This window comes from Triticum aestivum, chromosome 3B (genome assembly GCF_018294505.1).
Source record: "Triticum aestivum cultivar Chinese Spring chromosome 3B, IWGSC CS RefSeq v2.1, whole genome shotgun sequence".
NCBI classification, from domain to species: Eukaryota; Viridiplantae; Streptophyta; class Magnoliopsida; order Poales; family Poaceae; genus Triticum; species Triticum aestivum.
Window position 1 is genome coordinate 123,428,803 of NC_057801.1, and position 16,298 is coordinate 123,445,100.

Consider the following 16,298-nt stretch of genomic DNA (forward strand, 5'->3'; position numbering starts at 1 on the left):
CCGCGCGGCCACCGGCCTCCCTAACGCTGGCAAGCATGTCTACTGGGTGCGCCATGTTCGGATCTATCACCTGGAAGGTAGAACTTGAAGCGGGAGGCCCTACACCGCCGCTGCACACTGGCCGTCATGCACCGGCCGTCGTGCCAGATTCTTCGTCATTGTTGCTGCCGGAGCTCTGCCTGGCCGTCGTGCCGTCCACCCTGAGTCACAGAAGTCGCCGGACACCTCCACGACGAGCCCCGCTGCCTCCAGCGCCCTCCCTGCGTCGCCGTGCTCCGGCGCGAGCTCTGGGGTGACCACCGGCCGGTCCAAACGAGCCGCTCGGTCCGGCTCGGGCTTTTGTCGCTGCGGTCCGGTCCCTGAAAACAGAACCGGGACGATGCTCGGTCCGGTCCGGTCCGGACCGCCGACGGCCAGTCCAAACGACGGCTCGGTCAGGGCCCGGACCCGTCCAGACCGTGTCCACCTTGAATGTCAAGACAACTGATGGTGAAAGAAGAAAAAAACACAAGCACAACTACCTAACATAAGTTTTCTTTTAAGAAGACCTAGCAGAACTAACACCATCCGTTTTCCTCCCGGATTGTGCAAAGTAGCAATTAGATCATCACCAGCACATTTGTCATTTCCTTTTTGGCAAGTTTCTTTTCATTAGTCTATACCTACTATTAAAAGGAATAGGTATATTTTGTTTGATTCAATCCTTTTCGTTTCGTTTGGTTTGATCGCACGCTAAAGTTTTGTACGGTTGGCTCGTACACAGGCTAAGTGATGTGGGCCAGGTGCTTGTATGTTGATGGACTATTTATGGGCTTTCATAGTGATCGTGAAAAGTAATTGGATCAAAATAAATCAATATTGTGGGAATTGAAACAGGACCTTCTGTTTGGATCTTCGATGCAACAACCTACTCCATCCGTCCTTAAAACAGTGTGCTTCCAATTTTGTTGGAAAGTCAAAGCTTTTATGTTTGACCGTATTTGTAGAATAATACATCAACATTTATGTCATCAAATTAGCGGCATTAAATTAATGATAATATATATTTTCATCATATACCTATTTGATTCCACAAACATTGATTTAACTTTACATAAACTCGGCAAATTACGAGATAGTTTGACCCTCCAACAAAGTTGGAAGTACGCTCTTTAAAGGGCGGAGGGAGTATGCGTCATTTAATAATCCCAACTCGCTCTAAATATACGAGTGGCGGTACTAATGTTTAGGGCGAGCTAATTAAGCGAATGAGCTAATTAAAAGAAGGATTGTGGACTTAAATAAAACATTTAAACAGATGTGACTAATTAAAGAAAGAATTATGGGTAAACCGGTGGAATAATTAAAAGAAGGTTTGTGGTCTTAATAAATAGAATATTCAAATAGATGAGGCTAATTAAAAGAAGGACTTGAGGTAAAAAGGTAGGATAATTAAAAGGAAGAATTTATAGACTTCCATGTGTTGGGGCTATTAAATTAAAAAAGGAAGGATTTGAGTCCCGACTAAAACGGGCGAGGACGTCACGTTAACTAAAGGAAGGATTACACTTGAATGGAATCAGTTGAAGATTATGCCCAACAAAGAAAATATGAATATGGCTAAATTGTATCGTATTTTTTATGTTCATTTTGTAGAAGGATGTTGCGTTGCAGCATTTTTTTTATAGTGAATCCGGTGCTGTGGGACATTATGCTTACACAAAACATCAATTTTTTCCGTTGCAACGCACAGGCATATGTGCTAGTCAATATTAATAGCATGAAAATTATTGTACCTACTCACCCGCAAAAATAAAATTGTACTTACATATGTATGCACGATTGTAGAATTTCTTTACTTGCGCTTATCATTTCCAAGATCACGCAAATGCGGTTATGCAGAAGATTGCCAAGAAGTTTGTCCACGACATAGACTATGAGGGGCGCGTCTAGTGTGTGGTCAAGTTTTACGCGGAAGGGGGCGTCAAGTTCTTCAGTTGGCTTGTTCTTCGCAACCGTTGTTCGACCTCTGACAGGCTGCGGCGAAGGGGGCTGCCTCGTCAGCCCTGATGTCCACTTTGCTTGCAAGAGCCTGAGTTCGTGAAGTCCATCTGTTTGAAGTTCTTCGATCAAAAGGATTGGAGTGCCACTACCCAGCACAACATGACATGTTGGTAGAATGGTGGACGGTGGCAACTTCTTTAGCCACAACCCCGATCACAAAGCAATCAACTCTCTAATCCTTCTCACATTGCACTGCTTATGGAAATAACGGGATAGGAGAGTCTTCAATGCGGTCGTTGCTCTTGTCAGCGTGCTCACAAACATCATCGAGGGAGAATGGCGTATTTGGTTGCTCACCTGGCGGCTCAAGCACGACAATGTTAGGACGACGGGCAGCCCTGAGTAGTCCTATCATGCGAGTTGTAGGTGTATTAAGTAGAGGCTCCATGATATTGGATGCCTTTGATGTAACCATACTGTACTTTGGTTCTCCTCTCTCAATTCAATGACGCACAATTCTCTTCGTGTTTCGAAAAATATACTGCAAAATAAAGCTCGGCAAAAAGGATGCTACTATTGCCTAGATGACCGTTACTTAGTTTCTTTCATATGATGTATTTGTGCATTTAGATGATTCCTGGATGGGGCGTCGATAAAATTTCATGCTAGGAGGTGGTCAGAGCCCCGTGGACAAGTAAAAGGTGGAGGGCAGAATACGCCGCCGTGGCAGCACGACGTGCCATGATGGGTGCTCCAGCACACTGTCAAGGCAACCTCACCCTCACTAGTGTAGTGCCGAAAAGAGTAAGCAGTTATTCTTTATGCGCCAGTGTTCTCTTTATGGATCTTATTGCTTTCCATTGAAGAAAAAGACAAAGGACAGATGATCAATCACTTTATTACATTATGTGAGACCCATACATTTGCTGAGTTGAGGGTGGGTGGATACACCAACAAGTTCAAGGAGATGCACAAGGCCGAGTCCAATCCATGCCAGGAGCCCTTTGACCCTTTTTGCAGCTATGTTGACGGAAGGCGGAATGTTTTTCTTTGGGGATGAGGAAACTAATATGTTTTTGTTTAGAATAGAAGACTAATAGTTGACGTCACGCCATTATAGTTTGAGTAATTCTACATTTACAAAAGGTTATTTTTTTACAAACAAGGTGGTGTGGGGATTGTGAGTGGTAATAGATGATGAAGGGGCCCATCTTAGTTAAATTGAGTACCATAGAATTATGGGGCGTGCTACGCGTCCGTCGGTCAATGTTTTTAAAAGATCGGCCGAGCCGTGAGTCGTTAGATTTGATGCATCGAATGGCTGTGTTACCGTCCATCATTGCAATACATGTCTTGTTGCGAGAATTTTTTGCAATAGACATCTTGTTGCAGAACTTTTTGCAACACGTGTCTTTTCACTTTTTTTTTGCAACTGATGTCTTGTTGCAGATTTTTTATAGAATTTTTTTTGTAACAACTATCTGTTGTGAATTCTTCTTTGCAACAGACTACTTGTTGCAGGATTATTTCTATAAAACGAAGCTGCGTCGCATCATATTAGTTCTTCGCCGTCAAGATTTGCAACAACGCCGTTTTTTTTTGAACATCAGTACAGACACAAGCACTCATATACACGCGCATACACTCATCCCTATGAACGCACACACGCACACCCTACTCCTATGAACACCTCCGAAAGACTGAGCCATCATATCATCTTGAGATTTACGAATTCACCGTAGGCGCCTCGTCGTCGATGGGAACGTCTCCTCCCACAGAATGCGCATCGTCGGAAATCCTGAAATAAATCCAGGAATAAATGCGAGCACCAGGATTTGAACCCTGGTGGGCTAGAGATACCACAGTCCCTCTAACAGGTGCCTACACTTGCCTTCGTGTTTGAGGACACGTGGCGGGCAACATAGACGGCGGACGCACCAAGATTATCAGCCGACTGAGGGCAATCATTTCCCAAGAATTATAGTTTGAAAAGTTAAGTTTTTTTAGACAAGTTTGGAAAGGTAATTATTATTATTGTTACTAGCAAAAAGGCCCGTATGTTGCAACGGAAGAAAAAAATACCACACGCTCTTAATGTATAAAAAAATGGTCTATAATCTAAGAATTTATAGTTACAGCCTAAATAAAGATGGTCTTAACCTATAAAAGCGCAGTTTTAAGATTCTACAGGTGTTCTATTTCAACACGGCTTACATGTACATTTAATCTGTACAAAGAAACGAACAAGTAATCATGCATTTATTCATGTCATATTTGGAATGGGGTATTGTTACTGGCGATAACGAAAAAGATAAAAACAAACGATGACAGCACACTACAGCAACATGTGTGTAAATTTGAATAGGCGAGGAGAATTAATGCATGTATTATATCGTGTGTTGGCTCAGAGAAATGCATTAAATCGTGTTTGGGCGTACATTCTGTCTGGCTGAGGTATAACTCTGCCTCACAGCTTGAATCAACACCAATTTGGGTTACTGTTTGGGTCACAAACTCACAATAAAGTACGGTATATCATGGACGCTACCTAGCTCTTATTTAGAGGGTCCGTCTGATTTGTGATTAAATAATAGTTACTCACTCCGTCCGGAAATACTTGTCATTGAAATGGATGTATCTAGATGTATTTTAGTTGTAGATACATCCATTTTTATCCATTTTGAAGACAAGTATTTCCGGACGGAGGGAGTACGTACTTTTCTGCTTCTTTTGTTTTGTCTTAAGTCACACTTAGTAAAGTTTGACCAAGGGAAAAGTAGTGGCTGCATCCATCTTCGACGCACCCACGGTACACCCACGCAAGAAAATATAGCAAAACACTTCAGAAAAAGTATCGATTAAAACACCTCCTCAATTACAAAGAAGGCAAGTGTATGTTACACCCACGGTGCACCCACAGCGGCTGCACCCACACTCTTTAATCAAGTGTATGTTACAATACACTATGAAAAAGTATTCTATGATGGATTTCTTTTGACGTGCTCTATAACAGTTTGATTTGTTATTTCTTTTTGCGGGTAGTTTGATTTGTTGTTGTGAATGTTGCTATTTTTTCTTGTCAAACTACAAAAAGTTAGACTTAAAACAAAACTAATTTGTGAAGTAAAAAGGATGGATGGAGTGCCACTGTTAGAAAGACCCATCGACCAGTATCACTTTACTCCCTTTTTTTATAAAGTACACTCCATGAGAGTAATTATGAAAACTAAAATTACTGATTAAATCAAAGAATTTCTCGTACCAGGGTGTCATATTGAAAATAGTAATTGATTAAGTGGAACTGTTAGGGCACACGCGATGCAACTTCTATTTTGAACAGGAAATTCAACGTTTATTGTTTCACTCTCCAAGCACGGGTTGCTTGGAGTGATGTCCATGCATTGTCTAAAATTGTTAAATCGCATATTTTTAGACCTGGGCTAGGAGGTGAACATCACCACGCTCGGTAATCTGGTTGAGGTTACCATGGTTTTTTTCTGGCTCGTTTGGTTATAATACTTTTCAAAATATTTTAAGTTCTAATAATTTTGTTCTACTCCCAATTGGCTGAAGTAAAAAAAAAAAGAACCTGATGTGCATCTGGTCCATTCACTCATCCGTTGTTTGTATAGCCAGCCATTCTCTGTTTTGCTCTTGTGCTTTCCGATCCAAATTATCATCTTAAATTTGTTAGTCACGGATATGTCTTAGACATGTTTTAGTGTTAGGTACATCCGTATCTAGACAAATCTAAGACAACTAATTTGGGACGGAGGTAATATTATAATGCAACAGCACAACTCCTGCCAGTTAACATAAAATAAAAAAAATGTCCTGGTAACGCCAGGTGATGATTAAGTGCACAGCTCAGATGATCTAATTCGGATTGCTTCACAAATAGTCTTTCGCTCCTGGTATCAGCATACAACAAGCACATCATGATCATAGCATGATCAGTGTGAACCGTCATCACAAATTCGCTAGATACTCCCTCCGTCCGGAAATACTTGTCATCAAAATGGATGAAAATGAATGTATCTACAACTAAAATGCATCTAGATACATCCATTTCAATGACAAGTATTTCCGGACGGAGGGAGTATCTGTTAGCAAGAGTGCACAACTGTTCCACTTTTTTTACTACAATAGTGGTGTGTAGAATTCAACAAAGGCACCACCCCTGGATGGCTTCAATCTCTAGACCGTGTGAATCGCAGCATCTTACCCCTGCCACAAGATCCTCTCGGAGGCTCGTGTGCCTCCGAGATGTCGCTTCTTCCTCTGGCTTGCCTTGCAACACCGGTGCTGCTCGCTGCAGGATGCTTAGATTGCTGATCCTCCTTTTGGATAGATATATAAAAGGTTTGGAAATACAGCAAGAAATAACCTAGCAGATATGGAAGGGTTTGTTAAAAAACAGGACAATGGACTGGAGATGTACCAAAAACGATGAGAACCAGTTAACATTACAACAATCTGATCATGACAACTTTTATAAACACAGAAAGTGAAGTCAGCCTCTTCTCGTCCAGCTACAATAATCCTAAAACAGCACTCTGATCAGCAATAACAAGATACTATGAAGCTGAAATACAGTAATATAAGCAAGCGGCTGGCAGCAGTCAAAAGAAAGGAAAATATAACACGACTGCATTTTGTAACTGAGCAGCCCTTTTCTGGAGTATTAAGGAAGGAATGCTAATTGACGTTTCATTTCTTCGTCTTTTTTCATGAAAGAAGACAATTGCCCTAGGTATATGACTGAAAACATCCTGAAATGTACTCCAGAAAAGTACATTTCACCTTTGGTTAGTCTTTTCTTACTGGATCAAGAAAAGTTCTCTTTGTACTACATGTGTAGTCACTTGATCTTGGCAACAAGGGTGTTGATCGAAGGTTGTGCATCCTGGAAGATGCAATATTCTGTGGTCCTTTCATTCAGATGGTCTAAAACAAAGTATTTGGAAAAAACAATCACAAAAATGCAGAAATCCATTGGCATAAATGGGACATAATTCGAAAGTGTGAATTGTGAGGACTCGTAATTGCAAAATGAATCCTACATACAAGCAGAGAATAAGCGCAGATTTCCTAGGCAGGCCATAACTCTACCTAAATCCTACATACAAGCAGACAATCAGCTAACATATTTCTTAGAAGTTTCTTCAGTACATGATGCAATCTCAACACATGACTATGCATATGCACAGCTATAGCGTATAACTATACATTGACAAATTAACAATCAGAAATAATGAGATGGGATATTCATCCACAGCACACTATTCAAACAGTAACAACATACAGTAACTGGGAAGAACATAGCAGCAATGAAAACGAGGCTCAGAGTAACTGGCAAGAACAAGTCACCACACAAAAGAAAATCATCATGCTCATCCCTAAGCACCACCGAGGCAACAAAAATAAAGAATTTGCAGAAGAAAATCACATATCCAACCTCTTAGAACGTTTGTGCATTGCTGGGACACTGGAGGAGGGCTTCACTGATTTTGAAAAGGAAATGTGCCCTCCCTTCTTCAGAGCCTTCATCTCACACACTTCCTTCAAACTAGCCAAAACATTGTATGAAGTATGAAATAAGCATGAAATCCAAAAAATGGTACCATGGCATCACACAATAAAGTGATTTGGGGAACAAACACTCACCCTTAGCAGCTTGGAGTGGATCGGCAGGGAATCAGGAGAGAAGCATTCAGCCAGACGTAGATACCTCCTGGATGCGCCCCTTCTTGCACATTTTATGGCTTTAATTGCAATACCTTCGCAGCTTGACGATTACTGCATGCTTCAGCACCAACAATTCACATATTTTGCCTAATGTGGCAATGTCCAAGATTTGGCAACAGTTTGCTAACATACAGGTTTTCCACGACGCAGGACTGCCAGCAGTAAATCTACACCTAGGTTCTACACAATGTCCACAAAGGATTGGTGCGCGGATCTGAGATGGCCATAACACTCCTCGCTACTCCTGAAGTTCGCCAAGCATGCCCAGCAAATGTGGCAGCCGCATCTGCACTCAACATGGTTACAGCCTTCAGCTTTTTCGATCGTGTATCCACAGGAAGGGCAGTTCTTCACATTCTCCTTCCCTTTGCGCCATTCAAGAAGTGTTGCGTCTGGGTCTTCCTTGTATTCTTTGTAAGCCTCACAGGATATGAAAGGATGATACTCGAGATGGCACTTGGTGCAGATCTCCACATAGCAAGCCCCACAGACAAAAGGCCTGGTCTCTGCATCTGGAGCTGCCACCTGGTAGATGGATCAGCAATCCGGTGTTGGGCAGAAACGGTATATTCCTGCCCTAGATGCAACAAATGCCCTTAAGGAAGCTCTGAATAGGTCCTCCAGCTTCTCATTTGACACGAGGTGCTTCAGATCAACAATGAGGAATGGCTTCTTGCACCCAGTTTTGAGGCAACAAACAGGGAACCCATCATGCGATTTTGTGGCAACTTCACACTGATCCACCAAGCAAGCCCGACAAAATATGTGCCCACACGATTCAAGCTTAAAAGGATCTTCCGTCTCACACAAGCAAATAGGGCATGCATCCATTGAAAGCTCATTGTCAGCCACCCTTTGATTATCTTCTTTACCGCCTCCAAAATTCTCTGACGGAAGGTGAACCGGGACATTGTGTTTAACTGAGGTTATCAGCTCAGAGATCATCCCCTCCACCCTTCGCTTATCCTCTTTACTGCCCCAAACTTTAAGTATATGGCGGTGTTTATGTAACTCAACCTTTACCGAGGGCGTCACAGTCTTGAATCCTTCCAGATCAACTCCAAAATTTTCTACTGTTTTCTTCATCAAGTCTGGAGGGAGGTTATGCCCACGAAGACAAATTTCAAGAGGCCGCTTCTCAAGGAGCTGTGGAAGTGCATGGACCAATTTCGCTTCCGCTTCAGCCATGTGATGTTGGTGTCCAAAGACTTTAATATTTAGACTTTGCCTGTCATACAAAATGTAAGTACCAGTTTCTTGTTCAATTGATTTCAAATGGGCTACGCCATCACGGGATAAGAGCATCTGAACTGCACTTAATGTCAGATCAGGGTGGTTTATGGTTTTCCCTTTCATCAAAATCTCAAGCGGCCTTCTCAGATCTGCTATTGTTTTTGTGGCATTTGCAGTGAGCTTTACTCGGAAAATACCATTCTCGGTCTTCTCATAATTGTAAGACACACCTGCATAAAGTACACTGATTAAGACTTCGAACTTGCCAGCAGATATAAAATTATGTGCTAAACATTCTTCTTGTACATAAATTGGAACCTGATGAGTTTGCTGGTTTTGAGAAACATCAATGAAGTAGCACACACATTAATTCGATACAAAATTTACATTGATATTTGGAAACAGATGATGTTATGATTTTATCAGTGGAGATTCTACATGTTAGCTGAGGGATCAGCTGACCCACAGATTTTTTATCACACCCTTAGTTTCATTCAGATGTGTGTAAAAAAGTAGAAAATTTCAGAGAGATTAATGCACTTGAACCCACAGCCTTTTTGTCGCTGGCGCCGCCACTGGATTTTATGCTTCTCATGAAGATATTGAGATAAAATAGACAATGAGCTATATAATACTCATGTTCCCCGGTTCAAATTTATATGAGCCACAACTCATAATGGTTTTCTCCCTGGAGCAAGCGAAGACTTAGAAAAAATGTAATTGAGAAAAATGGCTTTGCCCATAATATAGATTCTTTATTAGCTAATATAAATTCTTTGAAGAATGGTCGCGTTTTTATATAATTAGTCTTTCTTTTGAGCTTGTCTATTACGGTACAGAAAAATCAATCCTGTCACTCTTAAAGAACAGGTAAAGGGAATTCAAGCTAAGGGACCCAATGAGGAAATTCCTTATTTGGCACTACATTAAAATGTGCTTCCCTATTTGGGCCTGGAAAAAAATACTTTCCTATTTCACACTGCCTCTAACTTGTATGCCTTTTATGACACTGTCGTCTATTTTGGCCACTAACGGTGTTAATAACACCTGAAAAGACGCTTTTGCCTCCAATGTAGTATGTGACCAAAATTTTGACCAAAGCACTGTGATGAATTTTGGAGGACATTTAGATTTTTTTTCATTGTTACATGGACAGATGATACATACATACATACATTAGGTAGTACACGCACACATCCCCTCAAAAAAAAAGGTAGTACATGCAAACATTACATGCCAGCCAGGCGGCCACTAGTAGCAGTACACGACTACACCACGCCCCGACCAGACTGCAACGTGCGCACAAAGGCGTGCCATAAGGCGGCAGCTTAATTCCTCCTCCATCTCCCACACGTGCGCTTCCGGCAAGAACGATGGTCACGGTGGCGGGCTGGCGGCACAGCTGCTGGAGGAGGCACACGCTGGGGTTCATGGCAGCGTATCCACCAGCACCCGGAGCTGGCATTCCAGGAGCAGCACACCTCCATGCTTGACGCCCTAGCTGTCCCCTACATCCGCGCTGTGGCACTGCAGCGCCGTAAACCGACCACGCAGATGAGCTCACTGACCACCAGCAGCAGCGGGCCGCCGTTTCACGCAACACCGTCCACCCCCAGACCCTGGACCTGCACCTCTCTTCACTGGTACCGCTACCTCCGCCAACGGCCACGGACCGCCGATACCTGCACCTCTCTTCACTGGTATTGCTACCTCCGCCAACGGCCACGGACCGCGATACCTGCACCTTCTGTTTGTCGATCTGGCACTCCCGCTCGATGAGTTTGCACACCTAGCGGACGACCGTGCCGGAGGCAGAGGGGGACAGCAAGGACAAGGACACACAGGGGCAGGGGCAGGGTCGTGTGTGCACGCAGAGGCCGAGCAGGCACTGCGCCGTAGGGCACGGGCGGCTGCTTCCAGCAGTACCAATGACCGCTTCAGTCGATCTTGGGTGGGGATTGGGGGAGAAATTGAAGGGGATGGATCGGTGGACAAAGAGTGGGGAGGGAGAGAGCGACTTGGGCGCGATGGCCTGTTTTTTTTTCCTTTCTAGTGTTGTACAGCCAGCGGTAGTTTCGTCCATGCAACAAAAAACTGACAGGTCTTAGACGTGATATGCTAGCGGTGGTTGGCGGTGTCACGAAAGGCATGAAAATTAGATCCGGTGCCAAATAGGGAAGAAAGTTTTTTCCAGGGTCAAACAGGGAAGTCATTACTTTCCTAGTGTCAAATAAGGAAAGGTACTAAAGGCATGAAAAATCTTGAAGTTTCACAAAAAAGAAAACACTGCAAAGTCAATAGCAGTAAGTTCCTCCCTAGGGAGACGAGGGTCCTAGATGAGTTTCCCGAAAAGATGGCTCAGAAAGTCTGGCTACATCGTATAAAACTAAACTAAGTGAAAAAAGAAAGACAAAAAGGAATACAAAAGCAACCACAATGAGGAAGGAGAGATTCAACCAATAGAACAGTGAAAAAAATCAATGCATTTAGCGAATGAGGAATGCAGGCACACCTTTTTGGCTTCGGAAGCTCTCAAGCAGAGAAGTCACTTCCTGGCTGATAACATTGTAAACACGCACTGAACAGGACATAGTGCTATGAAATACATGCTTGCACTGTATTATCTGCCAAGGTTGACAACAAGGAAGAATACTTCCTTCAAGATGGTCCAGTGCTCTTGCAGCTTCTCGATGAAGATTTCCATCAAAAGTTAAAGTTGCTCTCATCATCGAGTCATTTTCCTCGGGAGGGAACACTTCAACACGGAAACTTTTTCCAGGAAAACTCTTGTTTGGCATGAATGGAGAAATTTCTCTAATCAGCGCTTCTTCGCATACAGAAACAGAGGGGCTAGCTATAGTGGCTTCCTTGACCCTGAGCAGACGGATATTAAGGATTCTCCTTGTTGTTGTGCTGCGAAAAGCATCATATAGTTCCAGCTCCGATACATGCAATGGAATTCTTTCGACAAATACACAGTTCTCCTCCTTCTTACTAACCCTACAACTGATATACCTTCCATCGATTCCTAAGGCAAAGCAGTCATCTACAACAGATTGAGCTTCCCCACTGGCACATGTTACAAGTGCAAGGCCCCTGCTTTCCTTACGTGGCCAACATAATTTAGCTCTTACTGAAGGAAATCGTAAACCTTGATTATCAGGAGAACATACAGGAACTATTTTTAGAGAGGAACCATAAAATTCTACCCCGTTCAATTTTGAGACAGCATCTTCAGCATTTTCAGGTTTGAGGAATGTAATCTTCCCCCATTTAGTTTCACCTGAGCCTAGCCGGAAATTTCCACTGGATTTATGAAAATTAGCAACACCGGAAACAAGACTATCCACCAAGCTAATAAGCTCCTTGTCATTGATGTCACTTGCATTTTGATGTAGAACCTCTACTGTCAGATATCTCTTCCCAAGTTCTAAATGTTTGACTTCCGCACCTGAGCCAAATAGTGCAATAGGAGAACTGCCTGACCTCTCGGGAAATAAACTTCTCTCAAGGCACTCGTTCCTCATCAACTTACCTTCACATTCCAAAGCATTGTTAACAATGCAAAAGACCTTTTCCATGTGCTGTGCGGTAGCAAATAACACAACTTCGTTATTGTTAAAGTTAACTTCGACAGTTACTCGGTCATCCCTGCAATCTTCCTTGAGACGTGAGATGATCTTCTGCTGATTTTGGCCAGATTTGCCAACAAATTTTCCCAGCAAGTTATTACCAAGCCCACTAATCACCTTTATCTGCAATTTATGTTTCTCCAGTTGCTGAATGGAAGACATTGGGTGAATTGCATACAAAGCATCATGATCAACAGCAGTTACGCATACCAGATATTGATTTGGGACGGATAAGATTTCTGAAAACACCACCCAATCTGGCTTGGTACCATAATTGAGCAATGAGCATGAGGGATGAAGGTTCACAATCTGATCTGTCGAAATCACCTGGTAACCAAACCTTTCATGTCCTAAAAACATAGCAAGATTACCTGCAAGAGATGACAGGATAATTCTTTTTAGCAACTTATCATGCTCACTGGGAGCCTCAGGATTCCAACACCAATAACTTGGGATTATAATTTTCAACTCATGCTTTAGACAATTTTCAAGTTCTGATATAGTTTCCTGGCACCTCCTCATGGTTTTGGCGTTGATGCTGTTCTGCCAACACCACATGTTCCTGTTTTCATGCCCGTCCTCCCATTTCTTATAAACAGCGAGTAGAGTGAACAGATCTCCATCTTGGTGACACAAACGGACTTTCTGAAGGTCAGCTTTGTGTTTCTCCTCATCAGTGCCCACTCTACAAAAGATGCTGCTAGAATTTGCCATAACTGCAGCTAAAACTACACCTTCCTTCCTCAAACCAAAACCAAAGCAATCAAGCATAATTTTTCCAAGCCTTGGCTCAATTCCCAATTTGACCAAGTGGCGTCCGGTATCAGTCAGCTCATAGCAATTACAATTACATTTGACAGCACCCAACTGTTCAAGGTTCTTCACAGCCATATTGATCGCTTCTGGATTCGGGGCGTCAACAAACTCAAAATTCCGTGCATCTTTAACACCCAAAGCAAGTATTCTTAGAACAGCAGTGCCAAGATGAACTTTTTGGATTTCAGGTTCTTGATGCAGTTCCATCATACTGAAGTCGGCTTCGGAGTAAAGTCTATAACACTTCCCCACTCCCGTTCGACCTGCCCGGCCAGCGCGTTGATTAGCTGAACTTTGGGAAATCCAATTGACTTTCAGAACATTAAGACCACTGCTAGGCACAAATCTGCTGTCCTTGACCAGTCCAGAATCAACAACATACTTCACTTCTTTTATAGTAAGTGATGTTTCAGCTATATTGGTGCAGAAGATAATTTTTCTCATTCCAGAATAACTTTTGAAAACACGACTCTGTTCCACAGGGGAAAGCTTTCCATGCATAGGAAGTACCACCGCACTTGCATCGGTGAAATTTTCACAAGCCCATTCAACTTCTAGCTGGGATGTCAAGAAAGCAAGGATGGCACCCTCTTCTTCATTCTTGTGGATGATGCTTACCTGTCTTATAACATCATTGACATAAGAAGCAGCAGCACAAGGACCACACAAAGAGTTTGGCACAATATTGAAAGAAGCATCAACTGATACATCAGGTACATATTTAATTTCAACAGGAAAATTTCTCCCTTTCACATGGAATGTTTGGCAGCCATAAAAGTATTCAGCAAGTCTATTAGCATCAGCAGTGGCAGACATTATAATGAGTCGCAAATTCAACCTATCAAGCAGCTTCTGCTTGATCAAAGCTAAGAGAAGATCGGTGTTCAAACTTCTTTCATGAGCTTCATCAACAATGATATAGGAAATGCCATTCAGGTCCGCATCGTTCATACAGTGATGTAGAAGACAACTATCTGTGCAAAATATAATCTTCGAACTGAAGTTTTGATAATTCAAAAAGCTTGAATATGACGACACAAAATTGTCCGCATAGCAGCCCTTGCTTTCTTCATCGACTCTATGTGCCAATGATAAAGCAGCAATTTTCCGAGGTTGCGTACAGACAACTGAATCATTACCAGAAAGACCTGAGTCAGCAAGAAACTGAACTAGTTGTGTGCTTTTCCCAGAACCAGTTTCCCCGATTAAGATCATAACCTGTAGAGAAGAAAGCTCGTATAATTAAACCTTGACTTTTGCATCAGCATGTTACGGCCGGCAAATTCAAATAAACAAGTGAAACTAAATGGTGCACTGCAATATAATAACATGCACATGACAAAGCTCCACAGGCACGGCTCTTTCTCCTTGATTCTAAGCATGCAAATCCATAGTTTAAAAGGCAAACCGAGGCAGGCGCCTAAGCATGCCTAGGCACTAGGTTATAGAAAAAATTCTAGTGCTTTATTGCGCTTAAGCTGCACTTTGGTCAGAAAAGCACAAGGCGGTGGCAAAACGCACAATTAACACCTGGTGCTTTTTTTAACTCTCAAAAATCATATAAACTATCAAATGGCTCACACTGCATTGCAAATTTGCAGCCATCACAATAAAACTGCAGAAAAGTCACCTGGTTATTGAAAATGTGATTGAGAATCTTTCTGCGGTATGAGTAGATTGGTAGCCCCTCGTTGAGCCTCCTGCACTCGCGCATCATCATCATGTGCAACCTCACAAAGTCCACATCCTCTCCTTCCCCAATCCCAAACACATCCACCCCTTCCTCCTCCACCTCCTCCTCGTCATCCGTCCCACGTAACATGGCACGCCTTATCGAACTCATCGCTGCTTTGTACTCGGCAATTTTGGCATCTACCAATTCCTTCTCAGCCTCCAATGTTTTCTTCTGGAGATTGAACTGATCGAAGTCGCGGAAGTTATTGTGACCGCGAAGGCGGCGTTTAACAGACTGGATGGAGACCGCAAGCTCAGCGGAGCGGGCGGCGGAGCGGGAGACGAGGCCGGAGTCGAGGAGGCGGGACGCGTGGGAGGCGAAGAGGGAGGCGACGAGGGGGAAGGCGTGGGAGGCGAGGGCGGCGTCGGGGAGGTACGGGGTGAGGAGGTGGAGGCCGTCGAGGCGGAGCGACCAGAGCTCGCGCGCGGCGGCCGCGGCGGCGGGGAGGGAGCGGAAGAGGAGTCGGGCGGCCTGGCGGCCGGCGGAGCAGACGGAGAGGTTGTCGGGGGGCGGCGACTGGAGGCCCGCGACGAGGGCGTCGACCTCCGTGGCCGGCGGGGAGGAGAAGCTGGGGCCCGCGCGGAGGAGGATCACCGCGAACTGCCGCGCGTGAGGGGGCGGCTGGCGGTGGAGGTGGGGAGGCGGCGAGAACCGGTCCGGCGGGCGGAAGGGGCGGCGGTCCTGAGACGGACGCATGGCGTCGGCGTGCGGTCCGAGGGTTTTGGAGGGTTTCGGCGATGGTCAGAATCGAGGTCGCGGGGGAAGCCCTGCCCTGGGTCGCCGGAGTCGGTGCGGTCGCGCTTCCAGGGGACGGGGCGAGATTCTGGTTCGAACTCGACTACTCCTCGTCTTCTCCGCTTCGTGCTCCCGTAAATCTTTCTCGTTTCCTTTTCCTGCAAATTTTTTTATCGGATACTACTACTGTACGTCCTTGCACAAAAGTTGTGCAAGGAATAAATATTTATATATACCTTAAAATAAAATAAATATTTAACTATTCACCTCACGTGTATATAAAATGAGAAATCATATCTAACGAATGTCAGAATTTTCGTCCCTCCCGACAAACGTGCTCGTCACAAACGCTTCTCTATCCAAATACGCCCGCCCACCGCACTAGCTAGCACCTCAAGCATCTACATGAGTGACAT

General features: G+C 43.8%; 1 protein-coding gene across 2 annotated transcripts; it reads right to left on the reverse strand.

Annotated features, from left to right (window-relative positions):
- Window positions 1-5,855: 5,855 nt before the first annotated feature.
- LOC123068937 (ATP-dependent RNA helicase DEAH11, chloroplastic) lies at window positions 5,856-16,061 on the reverse strand. Of its 2 annotated transcripts, none has more exons than XM_044491633.1 (5): window positions 15,043-16,061; window positions 11,477-14,630; window positions 7,651-9,194; window positions 7,442-7,552; window positions 5,856-6,370 (listed from the first exon to the last, which is right to left on the reverse strand). In XM_044491633.1, exons 1-3 carry the CDS (start codon window positions 15,841-15,843, stop codon window positions 8,269-8,271), a joined length of 4,881 nt encoding a protein of 1,626 aa, XP_044347568.1. In that variant the 5' UTR covers window positions 15,844-16,061; the 3' UTR covers window positions 5,856-6,370; window positions 7,442-7,552; window positions 7,651-8,268. The 2 variants fall into 2 exon arrangements, with proteins under 2 accessions (XP_044347568.1, XP_044347569.1); XM_044491634.1 differs by lacking the exon at window positions 5,856-6,370 and adding an exon at window positions 6,380-6,930.
- Between the last annotated feature and the right edge of the window lie 237 nt (window positions 16,062-16,298).